Genomic DNA, 18,881 nt, shown 5'->3' on the forward strand with positions numbered 1-18,881 from the left:
GTTGCTGCATTCACTTTGCTAATACTTAATTTGGATTTTTGCATGAATATTCATACTCATGATTGGGTATAGTTATGACGTTTTATTTGATTTTTGGAATGTATGTTATGTTATCTTCATGTAAAGGATTTGGAAATGTCTCTCTTCTTTTTCAGTGTTCTGAAACAGTTTAAATTACACTGGAATTATAAAAGTTTATGTACAAATCTGCTTTGCAAGAGTTTGGGTCTAGTGCTTCTTGAGTGTGTACCATTTTTATAATATTCTCTATTTCTTCCATAAGGTCATTGCTTGCTTTAGATTTCCTCTCTTCTGGGGTGAGATTTGGTAATTTAAGTTTTCTAGATAATTACCCATTTCACCTAGGTTCCCACATTTATTTACATACTCTGTAGCAAATTATTCCCTTATGATTATTTAAGTTTCTTTCTTTTCTATTGTTTTCTCCTTTTTATCTCTTTTTGCCTATTTATGCTTTCTACCTTTGCTTCTGTTCAGATGAGCTACTGATTTATCTATTTTATTGCCCTTCCCCTAACAAAACCTTTGTGGTTTTGTATTTATTTATTAGTTCTATTGTTTTTCTTTTTTCTAATGATTCATCTCTGCATTTATACTCATTACTATTTTCCATCTGCTTTCCTTGGGTTTGTAGTTGTTATTCTTTTCCTTGAGTTCAATGCTTAATTTATTTTCATTGTTTCTTGGGTTAATTAGGGTAGGCTAAGCTGCAGTAGCAAATGGATCCCCCATTTTAGTAACAACGCAATAGAAATTAATTTATTTCTATTGTAATTTATTTCCAAGTAAGAAGTAGGCGTTTAGGCTGGTGAATCAGCTACGCCATGCTGAGGCCATTCAGGGCCCTGGTGTTCTTGCTTTGAAATCATTCAATTATTTTTTGCTAACTGCAACCGGGAACAGTCAATGTGCACACACATTCTTTCTTTTTTTCTTTCCCGAGTTTTTCTCCAGAGTCATAGGCTCAGTAGCTGTTGGTAGGTCATCTGAGTCCCTGAAGAGGACACTTTTACCAGATAATTTAATGCTGCATAACTTGGGTCTCCATCTTTCCAGCCTGCAAGATGTTCCCTTGCTCCTCACTTGCTCAACAGCCGCTAAGCCAATGACAACTATTTTAGGTTTTATTACATTTGTACACTATTTCAAGGTAATAATTTCTGTATTAGGGTAGGTTGTGCTGCAGTAACAAGTAAACTCCCAAAATTTAGTCCCTTCACAGAATAAAAATGTATATCTTGCTTATTAAAAGAATAACTGGACAGGAATTCTTGCTTTATGCAGTTGTGTTTACAAGCAGATATAAGAATAGAGGGGTTATAAACAAAAATATATTTGTACTTTTTTTATATGTGCTTGCGTAGTTACCTTTACGGGTGCTTGTCATTGCTCTGTGTGGATTGGAGTTATTGTCTAGTGTCGTTTAATTTCAGCCTAAAGACGCCCTTTTATCTTTTCATAGGGTTCTGTAGGGTGGGTCACTGAGCTTGGGATGGAGGAGGGGTGAGAACAGCCCCTGTTAAAATGTCACAGACCCTACTGTCTTACCTAAGTTCAATAGTTCCTCTTGGATGGATGATTTGCAGTTCAATCTATGGCTTTGGTTAATTTTTAGGGTTCTGAAATGATTGTTCTTAGTTGCTCTGCCTGTATTTTCATTGCTTTTGTGGGAGAGTGAGTTCACCAAGGTCCTGCTCTGATTGGAGATGTCAGTTGCCCTAGTATCTATCTTAATGTTCATTTTTTTTTTTGTCATTTTGGGGGTAGGGGCATGATGCACCCTTTAAATGTTTAGGTAAAGTCCTCTTTTATTTCTGAAAAGTTTTAAAATTAGATTTTAGAATATACTTTGGGTCCTATTTCTATTCTGTTCTTCAGGGACACTCATTTGTATATAAGGTTAAAAAATTGTTTTAGACAAATAAAGGCCACAGTGGCCTTCAGAAGACATGAATAAACTAATCAGGTGAAAGAAGAAGTGTCCTTTTGGAGGCAAGCTTTCCAGAGTATTGAATTCCCCCTCGTTTAAAGTCTTTTCTTGCTTTGCTGTGTCAGCCACGGGCTCTATTTTACTGCCTCGGATGCAGCGCTCTGGTGCCACCTAGTGCTACAAATGAGTAAAGGCCACTCTGCTTTTTTTCTTCACTTTTTTCAACAATAACAACAATAATAATAACTGGTGTTTTCTACTTCAAACTTGACTGAGTTATAATATGCAGTTAAAAGAACCAAAAATGTGTTTTACATTATATGCTTACTCTTAGGCATAATGAGGCATATTTGGGAAAATCTCAAATGATCTTGGAGTGAAGGGTTAGTATTCTATTCATTAGGAATTTTTCCTAAATGCAGTCTTGTTGTCCTTATTTCCATACTTCTTCATGCCTACTGACTGAGGATGAGCCTATCTTTTCTCTGCTCTCTCCAAATTCTTTATGGATGCTCTATGAAATCCCTGCATCATTATAAACAATCTCTGCTTCACCTCCGACTCCTACACGAAGGACCTACCCTACGCCTGCACTCCTCTGTACTCCTTCTCCACGTGTGTCCTCCACGTCCTGACATTATCCTCTCTACTGTATAATTCTACCTCCATTAGAAATACCTTACTTTAGGACTTCCCTGGTGGCGCAGTGGTTAAGAATCCACCTGCCAATGCAGGAGACACAGGTTCGAGCCCTGGTCCAGGAAGATCCCACATGCCGTAGAGCAACTAAGCCCATTTGCCACAACTACTGAGCCTGCACTCTAGAGCCTGTGAGCCACAACTACTGAGCCCACACACCACAACTACTGAAGCCCATGTGCCTAGAGCCTGTGCTCCACAGCAAGAGAAGCCACCGCAATGAGAATCCCGCGCACCGCAACGAAGAGAAGCCCCCGCTCATCGCAACTAGAGAAAGCCCACACGCAGCAACAGAGACCCAACGCAGCCAAAAATAAATTAATTAATTAAAAAAAAGAAATATCTTACTTTATATTTCTGACCTCTTTAAAAAAAAGCTTTACAGGTTTATGACTTTCAAGGTAATATAAAAAGTTTCAATAATAAAACATAATCCATCCAAAAGAAGCCAAGAAAGAGATGAAGAAAGAGGCAGCCACTCCTGATTGGTAGGTGGCAGGTTTAAGAAGCAAGAGAACTTACATACGAGGCTTGTCTTGGGTGGCCACAAGACAGGTAGATCTCCACGCCTGCCCGCCAGAAACTTAAAGAGTTTATATAGAGGCCTTAATGGGGTTCAGTCAGGTATACAGTCCATATGGTCTCAACCACACATTACTCTCTCAAGGCTGCATCCTTGAAGTGGCTCCTAGCATAGGGATGGTGGGCAGGACGTGCCTTCCAGCAGTATGCCTTCCATATGGGCATCTCCAGGAGGAGACATATATTCAATTCCATTGTAGCATACAGCACATTTAATTGCAAGTCTTTGTTGATTTGCCTGTCTCCCCTTGTAGTCTGTGAACTCCTTCATGGTAGGGACTATATATTTTTTATATTCGCTTTCTCTCCTTCAACAAAATGCCTGGCACACAGAAGGTGCTCAATAAATATTCCGATGAATCAGGCATGAATAAAGGATGAATAATCAGAATGAATAAAGGCACTCCTTCAGTGCAAGAATGGACCTATTTCTTCTGGACCCAAGCACATGAGAGTAATCCTTTAATGTGGGTCTTTTCTGTGGAGTTGATCGATCGATTGATTGATTCATTAAACATGTATAGAGTGCCTGGTAGGTTTCAAGCGATGAGTCCATATAAAACAAGCATCCTCTGTACCTTTGAGAAAATGATTCTTTCAGTACAGAAAGCAGTGTTATTATATTTTGGTTAGTCATTCCTACAGATGAATGCTGAGTGATTAAAGAGCGGTTAAAGCTGAAGGCTTACACACCAGCGTGACATCGGACCTCCACATCCCAGACCTGCTCCTCAGGATGGCCCTCCCCTTGTTTCATTTCCGCATAAGGAGGCGTATGCCTTTACTGGGCCTGCCTAAGGTGGCCAAGAGCAAAAGCTGCTGCAGACCAGAGCATGGCCGGGGCATATACAGGTGCACATATCAGGTGAGGTAAGCATGATGCAGAAAAGACATGTTTGGGGATCAGAGCGTCTTTCTCATCCTCCTTCTTCCCCAAAGGCCCTAACTCACACAAGCCTAATGCTGCTCACACGTAAGGAAGTCGTGTTCCCTTTTATCTCCACGCGTCCCAAAGCCTGCTCGCTGCAACAACGTGAAGCTCATTTACTTTAGGTTATCAGTGACTAATAATGAGAGCTTCCTCTCCTCGTTCTAAGAAAGCAATTTCCTCTTTATTTCTTCCCTGTCGAAAACCTGCTTTCAGAAGAGAATCTGAAATTTCTCTACTATAAAAGCTTAAAAATTATTAGTTCAGTGATACCTTCTAGTGGGTCTTCCTATCTAAACAGTATACCCGATTGATGCCTGGGATTATGTTCTAGGAAATATATAAAAAGGCAGGTAGCCTAACTGAAGCTCCTGAAATTATTCCCAAAAGGTGGTTATTTTCGTTATCTGCCAGGGTGGACAACAGCAAGGGAGGAGGAGAAAAGGTCAGGGAGGAAAAGAGATCAGGGTCAAGGGTGCAGGTAGAGCTTAGCTAGTAGAACGTCTGGGGTGAGTGGTCAGTTAAGGAGAATGAAGCTGGGCCGGCAGTGCTCAGGGCAAGAAATTACATTGAGGAATGTGTGACAGGAGCTGGAGTTACATAACTATTTTGGTGCAGGCTGCAAAAAAAGGAAAAGGCAAAGGACCATGTCCTGGTTTGTCTCTTCTGCACGAGAACATCTTTGATTTTTAAGCTTTCCACGCTCCCTTATAGGAAGATGAGGTGAAGAGGTAGGGGGGAGCTGCCAGAGGTAAGAGAAGAGGCTGGAGGGACTCAGAAATTCTTCTCACCCTCGCGCCCCCCTCGCCGCCCTCCCCGAAGGAAGGCCGACGGAGTGACTCTAGGCGGGCGCTGGGAGGGGCCTCTGGAGCATCCTCCCAGCAGCCGCCTCTGAGCACCCTGGGAAAATCCTTCCTCCCTCGGACATGGCGCCCACCTGCCCGGCGGCAGCAGCCGGCTCCGGCGCCGCGGTTCGCGGGTGCGGGCAGAAGAGCAGTTGGAGCTTCGGTCGTGGGGCGGAAGGAGCTGGAGGGGGCGGTGGCGGCGACGGCGGCGGCGGCGGCGTTCGTGACGCCGCGCGAGGGCCCGCGTGTTAAAGCTGAGAGCGTCCGGGCGGCGGACGGCTGGCAGCGGGCCGCGCGGCGCGCGCCGGCCCCGGGGCGCAGGCATGGCGTCCCGGGTGCTGCTGCTGCTTCGGCAGGGCGTGTGGGCCGCGCTCACCGGGGGCTGGTACTACGACCCGGACCAGAGCAAGTTCACTAACAGCTGCCACCTCTACCTGTGGCTGTTCTTGCTGCTGCTGCCCCTGGCCCTGCACCTGGTGAGTGGCGGCGTTCAAGCCCTGGGGAAACCTCCGAGTCGGCCTCGGGATGGAAAGGATTGGCCGTGATTCCCTAAGAGGCGGTATGGGGAAGGTCTTCAGGAATTTGGGACAGAGAAAGTAAAGGGAAAGGAGAAGGGGCTCTCCGGCAGGAAAAAGAAGTAGGAAGGACTTTGGGGGCTCTGGGACTCATTAAGAATTGATGCCAGCTGTTCCGATGAGTCAGAGTCTGCGTGTTGCTGTGGAAGGTTGAACCTGTTTTGTCTGTGAACAGTCCCAGGCCTCGCAGCTGGGTACCTTGTGGTAATGTTCGGTAGAAGCTGCTGTGCATGATAGCCAAAAGGCAAAAATGAAATGTTAAAAGCAAACCTGTTTCCGTTGTTGATCTTCTACCCCCTTTCCTCCTTTCTTTCTTTTTTTTTTTTTTTTGCGGTACGCGGGCCTCTCACAGCTGTGGCCCCTCCCGCTGCGGAGCACAGGCTCCGGACGCGGAGGCTCAGCGGCCATGGCTCACGGGCCCAGCCGCTCCGCGGCATGTGGGATCTTCCCGGACCGGGGCACGAACCCGCGTCCCCTGCATCGGCAGGCGGACTCTCAACCACTTCGCCACCAGGGAAGCCCCCCCCTTTCCTCCTTTCTTGTTTTGCTTTGGGAAGGCAGGTTCTATGATTAGTTGCTCAATTTGCAATTTCCACATCACTGTGTAAAGAAATCTGTAGAAAAACGTAATGATGGATAAATCTCATGTAATTTATTTGACCCTTTAGGGAGGTTACACAGTTGAGTGCTTGCTGAGTAACTACACAGATGACCTTCTTAGGTAAACAAACCTTATTGAAACAATGTTTAACCTTATTTGAAAAGCTCTACAAGCAGGGTGTTCCATGTCATATTAAATGTTAAGAATCTAATTCGGACATGTCTATGGAAGGTCTTTATTCCTAAAACATCATTTGATCATGTTCTCCACAGCAAAAATCTTCAGTGAGTTTGCATAGCTGACAGAGTCCCAGTTTGACATTAGAAGTCGTCTGTGATTTGGCTTCCATTCATTGTTTTTCTGGTGGTTTAGTCACAGGATCAGAATTCTGGCTCTGAAGTCAGGCTGCCTACGTGAAATTTTGGGTTCACCTCTTACCAGTTCTCTGACCTTGGGCAAGTTACTTTTACCTTATCTGATTTTTTAAATTTTCTTACCTGTGAAATGAGAAAAACACTAGGACCAGCTGTGAAGTGTTGTTTTAGGGATTAAATAAGCACCTAAAGCTCTCCATCTTTCTGGCTTGACCTGGGATTGGACTCAGACCTGGTGTAAATTTCCGTTTTGCTACTTATGAGCTGTTTGACCTGATAGTAGACCTATCTAAGTCTTCGTTTTGTCATCCTTAAAATAGATGTGATAATGACCGTTTCATGGGAAAAATAAGTAAATTCCATGTAAACAGCACTTCATACAGCGGCTAATCCATGGAGACCCTTTACTAAATGGTTTCTTTTTAATAAATGTAAGTTTCCTCTTCTTCTGTGACTTTGTTCATCCTGTTTCCTTAGCCTATAGGGCCCAGTTGTTGTCTCTTTGTCTAGAGGGGCAGCGCAGCAGAGAGACACAAGCTTGGGTTCAGTCCTGGTTCTTCTGCTTACTGGTTGTGTGAGCTCAAGCAAGCTTGAGATTTCTGGTGTGTAAAGCAGGGCTAAGAGTACCTGCCTTATAGGGTGCCTAGGAGGATTGAGTGAATGAATGAATAGAGAACTGAATGAATTAATGAACAGTTGATTGAATGAATGCATGAAAGTACTTCTCAGTACTGACTTTATTTTTTCCCCATCATTCACTTGCCAAAATCGAAAGCCCACTGGAAAGGCCATCTCTGTCTAGGCTTCCCTGATCCCACTTATCTAGAATTACTCTCTCTTCTCTCTTGCCCTAATACCATTCTGTATTTCATGTCAGTACTGTGGCACATTTTGAATTCTGTACTTCGTTGTTGGAACATGTATTTACCTCTGCTCCTGGGTCGTGAGCTTTTTTGAGTTTTTGAGGACATGGTTTTTGATTTTGTTGATTCATCTTGGCCTTCCTTGTTGTACCTAGCAAAGTGCCCTGCATTTGCCTCGCAATGATCTCACACATGATAAACCGGTAGAAATAAAATCAACCTGCCTCTCTTTCTCTTCCAACCAGCATTAGGTTGTCTACCTCACAACATATTTTGAGTATTTCCCGATAATGATCTAATCCCACTCCTTAGCAACAACCTGAGTAACATTTAATGTATATCCCTGCAGATGTTTTTTTATGAGTACGGGCTCATTTTTACATAACTCCTTTTAAGATTGGATGTAGGCATATGCTCGGAACCCTTAATTTCTGCCTAATTATGATTCACTGAGTAGCTTGATTTCTACTTTATATTTGTAAATAGGAAATTGTCCTTAGTTAAGGTCCTCTTGAATGATATTTCAAAATAATTTTTGGCTAAATCTCAAGAGTTTAGAAAGCAAAAAACTGACACTGTAAATACTTGAATTCTTACATCAAACCAGTTATACTAAAATTTCTATATTTTTATGCCAGTGTGCTTTTAACGATTACAGTCGTTTTATGTGAGTGCATTTATCGCACGGCTGCTTTTTAATATATAGCCTATCTTATTGAAAAAAATGCAGGTAGTCCTCTTCTTGCTCTGGTCTTCCGGTCTCTGAAAATAACTTTAGAAATAAAAGACCCTTCTTCCCCAAGGCAGGGTTCTGTTCTCTGGGTTTTGATACCTAAATATATTTCTCTGCCCTTCAGTGCTGCCTGTGATTTTTAACATCTTTCTCAGTTTGTTCCACTTATGAGAACTTGGTCCAGAAAGATCCCTGGCTGCTTGCTGAAGCTCTGTTATTTAAGGGGCCCTGAACTTTCCTGGGTTTTGCACAATTCGATTAAACATGTTTAGTCGAGACAGTTCCACTGCAGGGAGAATCCACCCTTTTACTTAATGGGGACCTTGAAATGTAAATTAAAATTTTATTATTAATTACTGAGGCAAACTGATCTCTAAGCCCCAGCATTTACTCAGGTCTGTTTGGAAAATAAGTTATTTATTAGCATTTATAAGCTATGTGTTTTTGAGAAATGCTCCAAAGTACGTACCTAAAAACATGAGGTCTATTTAGATAATTTGGAAAGAGTTTTACTTTGTTTTATTATCAGCCTACTTAAAAAAAATTTTATTTATTTACTTGGTTGCACTGGGTCTTAGTTGCAGCAGGCAGGCTGCTTAGTTGTGGCAGGCGGGCTCCTTAGTTGTGGCTCACTGGCTTCATAGTTGTGGCATGTGAACTCTTAGTTGCAGCATGCATGTGGGATCTAGTTCCCGGACCAGGGATCGAACCTGGGCCCCCTGCATTGGGAGCGCAGAGTCTTAACCACTGTGCCACCAGGGGGGAAGTCCTATATCAGCCTACTTTTAATTTGGACCAACTGAAAGATGCGTTTGTCATTAGAGATGTTTAACCTTTCATTTATTACACATGTTCATGTACTTATTATTTTGAGATAACCAACAGAGATTCATGTAGAGCTTTAGGACAGGCATGATTCTGACCCTTAAGAAGTTCTGACAGCACCAGGCTAGTGTCAAAAGACGTCCCTGCTCTACTACCTATCAATTGTGTGATCTTGTGCAAGTCTCTTCACTTCTCCGGGCCTCAGTTTTCTCATCTGCAAAATGGGGATAGCGAGTTTCGCTTTATAGATTTAAGCAACTGAGATCCAGAGGGAGTGGGTTACTTGCTCAAGGCCATCTAAGTAAGAGTAGTGATATTCAGAATTTTAGCTGAGATCCTGTCGTCTCCAAGTCTGTGGCCTTGTCAGAGCACTGCGCTCCTGACCTGCTGTGCACGAGGGCATCTGAACTCCCTGAAACAGTGACCCCTCATCAAGGGAAATTCTGATCATACTGGTGATAGTAAGGTCAATCTGAGTAGTGGAAAAAATGAGGTGGAGCCTTCACATTCTTCAAGACCCCGTGTGGGGCAACGTTATATATGATTTTCACACAGAAAACCTGTCCTTTATTTTATGGCTGTAGCTTTTTGCTTCCTCTGATTTTCTTGTCTGTTAGCCAGACTTGCTGTGTTTCCAGTTCTGCTTTTTAATTTAGCCTTGGAGACTTTTTTGATAAGAACCACATCCTTTCTAATTGCTATAATTATAATAAAATGGGATTATCTGTCATGGGGCCGCGTAGCACCAGATATACAGTGGGTGCTCTGCACGCACTAGCTGTCATTGTCACACCTAGTCGATGACTCTTTATCATGGTCTGTGGCCACTCACCATTTGGGTACATAACTATTTTTCTTTAGGTCTTGTATGTCTTTGGCCACCCCTTTTTTCACTCCTGCTTCTAACATAGAAGATGAGTTTATGTGAGTCATGGAAAGGTGGTCTGTCCAAAAAGACACCCTTTCCTGGCTCAGGACCTGGGGACTAGAGTTCAGCCACCATTTGACCCTGTCAGCTGGAGGCCCGTGTGCAGGATGCAACCTGCACAACCTGACACAGCAGGCCTGGCTGGTCCGTTTGATTGTTGTTACTTTGTTGAACTGCCTGGTACATTGCGGGTCCCCAAAGCGTATCTCTCACCCTGGTCAATCCTAGCATTCATATTCAGCTTCTTCCTAAGACAGGCTTTTTCTGCTGTTGAATCACGTGGTCTGTACTTTGTCTCCTTTGATTCCTAGAAGCTTATTGTCTGGTCCTTCTACTTGTGGGGACCTTAGTTATTCTCACATTGAGATGCACGATGCTCCCCACTTTCCCATAAGCCACTTGAATGTCTGAATTTCCTTCCTCCTTCCCTCATCTGTCTGAAACAGAGTGGGTTCGCAGTGCAAGGGCTGCAGCTTAGGGATGTTTGAAGGCATTCTTCCCCGGGCCGTGGGCTTCCGGACTCGGGCTGAATGCCATCCCATGCGGTTGTCTTAAAATTTTTCCTGCTGCAGTTGGTTGTTTGGACTGTGTGTACGAAGGGCTTGGCTCCGTGGGGACTTTGCTTTCCTGGCGGAGGCACTTGTACCAGGGATGTCCCCCTCCCTAGGGCATCCTAGGGCAGTCGTCTTCAGTCTTTTCAATATGGTCTTTCTTGAGTGATGTCGCCACCCTCCTGCAAAATTCCTTCTGCCTCTCCTCATCTTCTGCCATTTAGACACATGGTTGTCTGCCAGCCAGTTGTGTTTTGTGTCTGTGACAAAAGAACCGGTACCTGCCTTGTTCGAGGATGTCGGCCTCCCCAGCACTCTCCGGCAAGGGTGCCGTGTCCCCCTTTCCTTTCCGTTCTAGTATTGCAAGTTCATGACTCATTTGCTGGTGGTTAAATTTATGTCTCTGACCTCACTGGCTCTTCCCTTAATTTCTCCCAGTGAGTGACGAGTTTTATTTTGATGCTGCTGCCCTGAGATATACTGTTATTTTTCCAATTGTAATGTCTAATGCTTTATTTAATAGGCTTGGTGTGATTTATTTACTTAAATTTTTTTAAAAAATGGAAGTATAGTTGTTTCATGTTTTGGTTATTGTGAACAGTGCTGCTGTGAACATAGGGGTGCATGTGTCTTTTTTTTTTTTTGTACGCGGGCCTCTCACTGCTGTGGCCTCTCCCGTTGCGGAGCACAGGCTCCGGACGCGCACGCTCAGCGGCCATGGCTCACGGGCCCAGCCGCTCCGCGGCATGCGGGATCTTCCCGGACCGGGGCACGAACCCGTGTCCCCTGCATCGACAGGCGGACCCTCAACCACTGTGCCCCCAGGGAAGCCCCATGTGTCTTTTTGAATTATAGTTTTGTCTGGGTATATTCCCGGGAGTGGGATTGCTGGATGGTGGGATTTATTTTATATGGAAGGTGATACTTATCAGGTGATTATTGTTTTCTGATTTTAAGCATTTGGTCTCTCAGATGATTCCTTTTACAAGCCACCCAACTTTATTCTCATTTTATCTACTCCAAATCTCTTTTCTACGTCCCATGAAAGTAAAAACTGGACTAGCTCTTAATGGTATTCAGATTTTTTCCTTTTCTTCTGATGGATTTTCCCCTTTAACATCATCATCATTATTATTATTATTATTATTATTACAGGTAATAATAACAGCCAACACTCACTGAGCACAGATAGACTGGCACTGTTAAAAGAGCTTGGCATAGGGGCTTCCCTGGTGGCGCAGTGGTTGAGAGCCCGCCTGCCGATGCAGGGGACACAGGTTCGTGCCCTGGTCCGGGAAGATCCCACATGCCGCGGAGCGGCTGGGCCCGTGAGCCATGGCCGCTGAGCCTGTGCGTCCGGAGCCTGTGCTCCACAATGGGAGGGGCCACAACAGTGAGAGGCCCACATACCGCAAAAAAAAAAAAAAAAAAAAAAGAGCTTATCATGAACTAAAACATATCTTTCTCACAGTAACCCAGAGAGGCACTGTCATTATTCCCATTTTACAGTTGATGGAACTGGCGTGGAGAGGTTGGGTAAGAAGCTTCAGGATCCATGGCTAGTCGTGACCTAACCAGAATTAGAGGCCAAGCAGTTGGAGCTGGTACCCCCTTGGCCATTCCATATTGAATACAGGTAATTTCACAACAGGACCATCTATTTTTTGCACATGGGCTTGAGGAGATCCAGAAACTGAACAGGTGCAAAGAAGTATGTAGGAAAAGTTAACTTTCCTCTCACACTTGTCTCTAGTACCTCATTCAAGAGGCAACCACCACACAGTCTCTTGTGTGTTCTTCCAGTGACATTTTATACACATGTGAATGGAAGTGTGATGTGGGGCTGCTAGGTTTAATCCCAAAGCAGCCTTCTTTGTCATCCACTGTCCCATTCAATTTGCTCTGTAGAGGAGTTCTTTCTCTACTCTTAGATAAAAACGTGCAAGCCCCAGGACTTCAGGTCACAGGTAATACAAAGTCTTCTAGTTGCTTTAAGTAGCAAAGCACAGACTTGCTGGGGATTTCAGAATGTCTGTTTCCATATGGTGATCCAAGCAGGAAGGGGTATGAGGATGGCAAGGTCTTTTTTCACTCTTTTCCCTCACACACTGGCTAATGTTCTGATGCCTTTGGCATAGAAGAACAGGAAGGTGCTCTGTTGACAGGCACGGTGGTAAGCTGGCTCCCGGCCCTTGAAGCGTGGCTCACGGTCCCAGCTGACTCCCTCTGGCGAGGTCCTTCCACGTGTCCTGCAGAGACCCTGTTCTCTTTTCCAGGGCTCTCCCACCCACAGTTTCTTGGAGGAGGGCTGCTGCCTCTTCATCCCGCCTGGTTGCTTATTCTTTTCATAGTTCCTTGGCATGTGGTGGTCCACCCCAGCTTTCCTCTGCTCCAGCGAACTCCTGGGTCCGTGCAAACACTCACATATCCTGTCCCCGAACAGACTCTGGGAGAGCAGGTCAACCCCAACATAGCAACTTCTCCTTCAACCCTCCATCCGAGCAGCTAGCCAGCCAGTCTCTCATCTTTTAGCTCTTCTGGGAAGAACCAGACATCAGACTCCCTGCCCAAATTGTCGGGGACCCATAGTAAGTCTTTGAGTGGCCCCACTGACGCCTTCCTCTCGACTATGGGGGAGAGAGACACAGGGCTCACTGAACGCCATGGTCCCCTCCAACAGTTTTCACAGGTCCTCTCATTCTGGACTCTATTACATCCTCGCTTTTGGCGAGGGATTTTAGGGTCATTGCACTCATTGTCATAACCCGTGTAGAAGTTTCTGGATGTGGTTTGTCCCGGAAGTCGCACTGAAATCTAATATCTATCCCACATGGGCTCTTTGGTCCACACTTTCGGTTGACTATTTTGTTGTATACGTATGCAACCACGTATCTGTACGTATCCTTGTTTTTTCCACTTTACCTTTTCTACTTTTTCTTGGAGAGCATTACATAAAGGTCTTCTTCATTATTTATTTATTTTTTTTAAAAAATTTATTTATTTGTTTATTTATTTTTGGCTGTGTTGGGTCTTTGTTTCTGTGCGAGGGCTTTCTCTAGTTGCGGCGAGCGGGGACCACGCTTCATCGCGGTGCGCGGGCCTCTCTTATTGCGGAGCACAGGCTCCAGACGTGCAGGCTCAGTCGTTGTGGCGCACGGGCCTAGCTGCTCCGCGGCATGTGGGATCTTCCCAGACCAGGGCTCGAACCCGTGTCCCCTGCATTGGCAGGCAGATGCTCAACCACTGCGCCACCAGGGAAGCCCCTTCTTCATTATTTTTGAGGTCAGCATGGTATTCCACTGTGTGAGTAAAGGGTGATTTATTTGACCCGTCCCCTTGAAGAATATTTACGTTTTTCAGATGATTTTAAACCTAATGCTAATATTTGGCTATTTGAATTGTTTCATTCAGTGTTTGAACACTTATGTATCAGTCAGGATATGCTGATTTGTGCTGATATAACAAATAGCCTCAAAATCTCCTTGGTTTCACCAAGTTTATTTTTTTTGTATTCATATTATGTGTCCAACATGGTTAGCGGGGAAGGGGAGCATGGTTAGCAGGGGATCCTGCTCCTCACAGGCATGTAGGTATCTAGGCTGATAGAACCCCCAGTTTGGGTAGTTAGGGGCTCTGCTCCCCACCATCCTCACCCCATTACCCTGACCATTGCCAGTCACCACGGTGGATGGAGAGAGAGGGTGAAGAGCATGGACTAGCTCTTGAAGCTCCCACCTGGAAACGGCAGATACCTCTTGCACTCAGACATCTTTGTTAGGGCAAGTTGCATGGTCACATCTACCCAAGGGGAGGGGAAAGTACAGTCCTACTGTGTGTCCAAGGAAGAACTGGACCTATTCGTTGGACAACACTTATGTCTACAACAACAGACTGAGTGCCAGGTGTTTGGCTGGATGTTGGGAAAGCAACAGGCAAAAGATAGATTAGTATCTCTCCTTATAAAGTTAACAGGTAAAGGTAAACAGGCGTGAATAACACAATGATTACTGTTATTACAAGGGAAGTACAAGGTGCTATACAGTAAAGACCTTATCCTGGCTTTGGTGTTTAGGAAGGCTTAACAAAGGAAATAACTTCTGGAACCTGATGAATGATTAGTAGCTTGTCAAGCAAAGATGGTAGACCAAGCGAAGGACTTTGAGTTTCAGTCTCAGTATGGTAAGACACATTGATGAATTCTTTTTTGGTCAAGTTTGAAGTAGGATATTATTTTTTATACCCCATTTTTTTTTTTTTTTTTGCGGTATGCGGGCCTCTCACTGTTGTGGCCTCTCCCGTTGCGGAGCACAGGTTCCGGACGCGCAGACTCAGCGGCCATGGCTCACGGGCCCAGCCGCTCCGCGGCACGTGGGATCTTCCCGGACCGGGGCACGAACCCGTGTCCCCTGCATCGGCAGGCGGACTCTCAACCACCGCGCCACCAGGGAAGCCCCCCAATTTTTATTTTTCAAAAATTTCTAGTCTACAGAGAAGTTGCAAATATAACACAGTGAATACCATATACCCTTCACTTCGATTCACCAGTTCTTAGTGTTTTGCCACATTTGCCACATCACTGTCTTATATATTTATACATTTAAAATTTTGCTGACTCATTTGAGAATAAATTGCAAACATCAAGACACTTTCCCCCTAGAAGCTTCATCATGTGTCTCTTAAGGAGAAGGACATTCTCCCACATAATCATCACACTCAAAAAATGAATGTTGATGTAATGCTATTGTCTAATACATAGTTCTCATGTAGATTTCCCCAGTTATGCTAATGATGTCCAGCGTAGCTGAGCTTTTTGTTTTGTTTTTCTGGATCGAAGATTCAATCGAGGATCATGCATTGCTTTTAGTTGTCACGTCTCTGAATTGTCCTTTATTCTAGAACACGTTCTTCAAGTTTTATTTTTTTCTTTTGTGGCAATAAAAGTTGTTTTGCAGAAATGTCCCACAATTTGGATTTTTTAATTGTATCCTTGAGATTAGGTGTCTGATTATGCATTTTTTGGCATGAATACTACCTAAGTGATGTGTCCTTGTCCTGTATCACATCAGAGGCACCCAATGTCATTGCCCCTTTGGTAGTGCCAATAAGTTGGGTCATTGGTCAAGATGGTGTTGACCAGATTTCTCTGTTGTAAAGGTACCTAATTTCCTCTTGTATTTAACAAATAATCTGGGAGGAGAAACCTGGAGACTGTACATGTTATTGTATTCCCCCAAAATTTTTACTCATGGTTGTACCAAAAATTGATGATGCTTACCTAAAATAATTACCAAAATGATGGCTGAAAAATGGTGATTTTCTATTTATTCATAGGTATTCTTCTGTGAAGAAAAGCTATCCTTTTCCCCCGCCTTGTAGTTTTGTTGTGTTTGTTAGTGTGGTCTCACAGATTCTTTTTTTTTTTTTATTCAATGGATATTATTCATTCCTATCATCATTCTTTTTTTTAATTTAAATATTTAATTTATCTCCAAACCAGATTTTTAAAAATAGAAGTATAGCTGATTTAAAATTTTATTTTAGTTTCAGGTGTACAGCGTAGTGATTCAGTATTTTCACAGATTATATTCCATTAAAAGTTACTACAAAATAATGGCTATAATTCCCTATGCCGTACAATATATCCTTGTTACTTATCTATTTTACACGTAGTTGTTTGTATCTCTTAATCACCTACCCTTAACTTGCTCCTTCCCTTCCCTCTCCCCACTGGTAGCCACTAGTTTGTTCTCTATGTCTGTGAGTTTGTTTCTGCTTTGCTTTATACATTCATTTGTTTTATTTTTCAGATTCCACGTAAAATGATATACAGTATTTGTCTTTCTTTGTCTGACTTATTTCACTAAGCATAGTACACTCTAGGTCCATCTACCTTATTGCAAATGGCAGAATTTCATTTTTTTATGGCTAATATTCCATTATACACACACACACACACACACACACACACACACACACCCCACATCTTCTTTATTCATTTATCTGTCGATGGACATTTAGATTGCTTCCGTATCTTGGCTGTTCTAAACAGTGCTGACATGAACATTAGACTGCATATATCTTTTCGAGTTTTTTTTTCAGATATATACCCAGGAATTGAATTGCTGGATCATATGGTAGTTCTATTTTTAGTTTTTTGAGGAACCTCCATACTGTTTCCCATAGTGGATGCATGAATTTACATTTTCACCAACAGTGTACAACAGTTCCCTTTTTGTCCACATCCTCTCCAGCATTTGTTATTTGTGGACTTTTTGATGCTGGTCATTCTGACAGGTGTGAGGTGATAATCTCTTTATGGTTTTAATTTGTGTTTCTCTAATAAGTAGCAATGACGAGCATCTTTTCATGTGCCTGTTGGCCATCTGTATATCTTCTTAGGAAAAGTGTCTATTTAGGTCTTCTGCCCATTTTTTGATTGGATTGTTTGTTTGTTTTTTGATATTGAATTGTATGAGCTGTTTGTATATTTTGGATATTAACCCCTTGTCGGTCACGTTGTTTGCAAATATTTTCTCCCATCCTGTAGGTTGTCTTTTTGTTTTGACAGTGGTTTCTTTTGCTGTGCAAAAGCCTTTAAGTTTAATTTGGTCCCATTTGTTTATTTTTGCTTTTATTTCTTTTGCCTTAGGAGACAGACCCCCAAAATATTGCCACTATTTATGTCAAAGAGTGGTCTGCATATGTTTTCTTCCAGGAATTTTATGGTTTCAGGTCTTACACTTAGGTTTTTAATCCACTTTGAGTTTTTTGTTTGTTTGTTTTTGTTTTGTTAGTTTTTGGCTGCACCATGTGGCTTGTGGGATCTCAGTTCCCCTGCCAGGGATTGAACTGGGCCACATCAGTGAAAGCCCGGCATCCTAACCACTAGCCCCCCAGGGAACTCCCCATTTGGGGTTTATTTTCACATATGGTGTGAGGAAATGTTCTAATCTCATTCTTAGAACATTTAGCTGTCCAATTTTCTCAGCAGAAGAGACTGTCTTTTCTCCATTGTGTATTCTTTCCTGTTTTGTCATAGTTCAAGTGTGTAGGTTTACTTCTGGGCTCTCTATTCTGTTCCATTGATCTATGTGTCTGTTTTTGTGCCAGTACCATGCTGTTTTGATTACTGCAGTTTTGTAGTATAGTCTAAAGTCAGGGAGTGTGATACCTCCAGCTTTGCTCTTTTTTCTCAAGATTGCTTTGGCAATTTGGGGTTTTCATGGTTCCATATGAATTTTAGGATTATCTGTTCTAGTTCTGTGAAAAATGTCATGGGTATTTTGATAGGAATTGCATGAAACCTGTTGATTGCTTTGGGTAGTATGGACATTTTCATAATATGAATTCTTCCAATCCAAGAACACAGACTATCTTTCCATTTCTTTTTATCATTTTCAGATTCCTTCATCAATATTTTATAGTTTCCAGGGTCTAGGTCTTTCACCTCCTTGGTTAAGTTTATTCTTAGGTATTTTATTCTTTTTGATGTGATTGTAAAGGGGATTGTTTCCTTAATTTCTCTTTGTGATAGTTCATTATTAGTGTATAGAAAAGCAACAGATTTCTGTACATTCATCTTGTATCCTGCAACTCTCCCCGGTCTTTTTGATATTAAGTTTACCCAAAATTTGGCAAGTGGTACCTTTTTCCAGCAGTTTTTGAGTCCTTTGGATATGTCCTCATCAGCTTTTGAGCACTTTCTTGCTTTCTAGCCCAACAAGTTAGTCCACACTTAGCTTATACATTTTCTGCTCCAGCCCTGGAAAAACCAGTCATTACTCTAAGGAGCCCTGATCCTTTTGGTGGGAAGTGGCATTTGCAATCCAAGATTTGGGGAAGCTGTAGTTAGATTTATTGCTTTGGGGTTGTCTTTGCTTCTAGGTCCTTTCAGTAGACAGAGCTAGGGGAGCATATCTACCTATCTATCTAGCAGTCGTCTACTGAGAGTTGTTCTGAAACCTTTAAAATCTGATCCAAGTTGAAGGATTTTTCTTTTCCTTCACCTGCTCCACATTTGTATCTCCTTTTTTCCCACAGTGAGAACTCTGGTTGCCAACAATATCATTTTTTCAATCCTAAAATATACACAGGAATTACTACTCCCATACCTCTACCAAAAGAAAATCTTTTGGTTAAGTCCAAAATTGTTTTGTGTTTTTGTTATTGTTATTATTTTAAGAATATAGCAATAATGTGCTGTGAGAGTATTGTTTTCTAAAGTTACTTGGATTAATTATTTAAATTTTTTTTTATTGAGATATAATTGACATATAACATCATATTAGATTATGGTTTATGATGTAATGATTCAATATTTGTATAGGATTAAGTCCTTTTTTAAAAATACTTATTTTATTTATTTATTCATTTTGGCTGCACTGGGTCTTAGTTGCGGCATGTGGGATCTTTAGTTGCAGCATGCG

The 18,881-nt window shown here is 42.7% G+C and overlaps 1 protein-coding gene across 1 annotated transcript in view; it reads left to right on the forward strand.

The window, feature by feature from the left end:
* Window positions 1-5,304: 5,304 nt before the first annotated feature.
* Window positions 5,305-18,881, forward strand: part of PCNX2 (pecanex 2) — a gene marked incomplete at its 3' end in the record, with an annotated part of 278,430 nt that continues 264,853 nt past the window's right edge. Inside the window, exon 1 of the mRNA XM_082854963.1 lies at window positions 5,305-5,481. Within this exon, the coding sequence (XP_082711089.1) occupies window positions 5,329-5,481 (153 nt within the window). The 5' untranslated portion in view covers window positions 5,305-5,328. The remainder of the gene's footprint in view (window positions 5,482-18,881) is intronic.

Source organism: Leucopleurus acutus (genome assembly GCF_964270905.1).
Source record: "Leucopleurus acutus genome assembly, chromosome: 14".
Taxonomy (NCBI): Eukaryota; Metazoa; Chordata; class Mammalia; order Artiodactyla; family Delphinidae; genus Leucopleurus; species Leucopleurus acutus.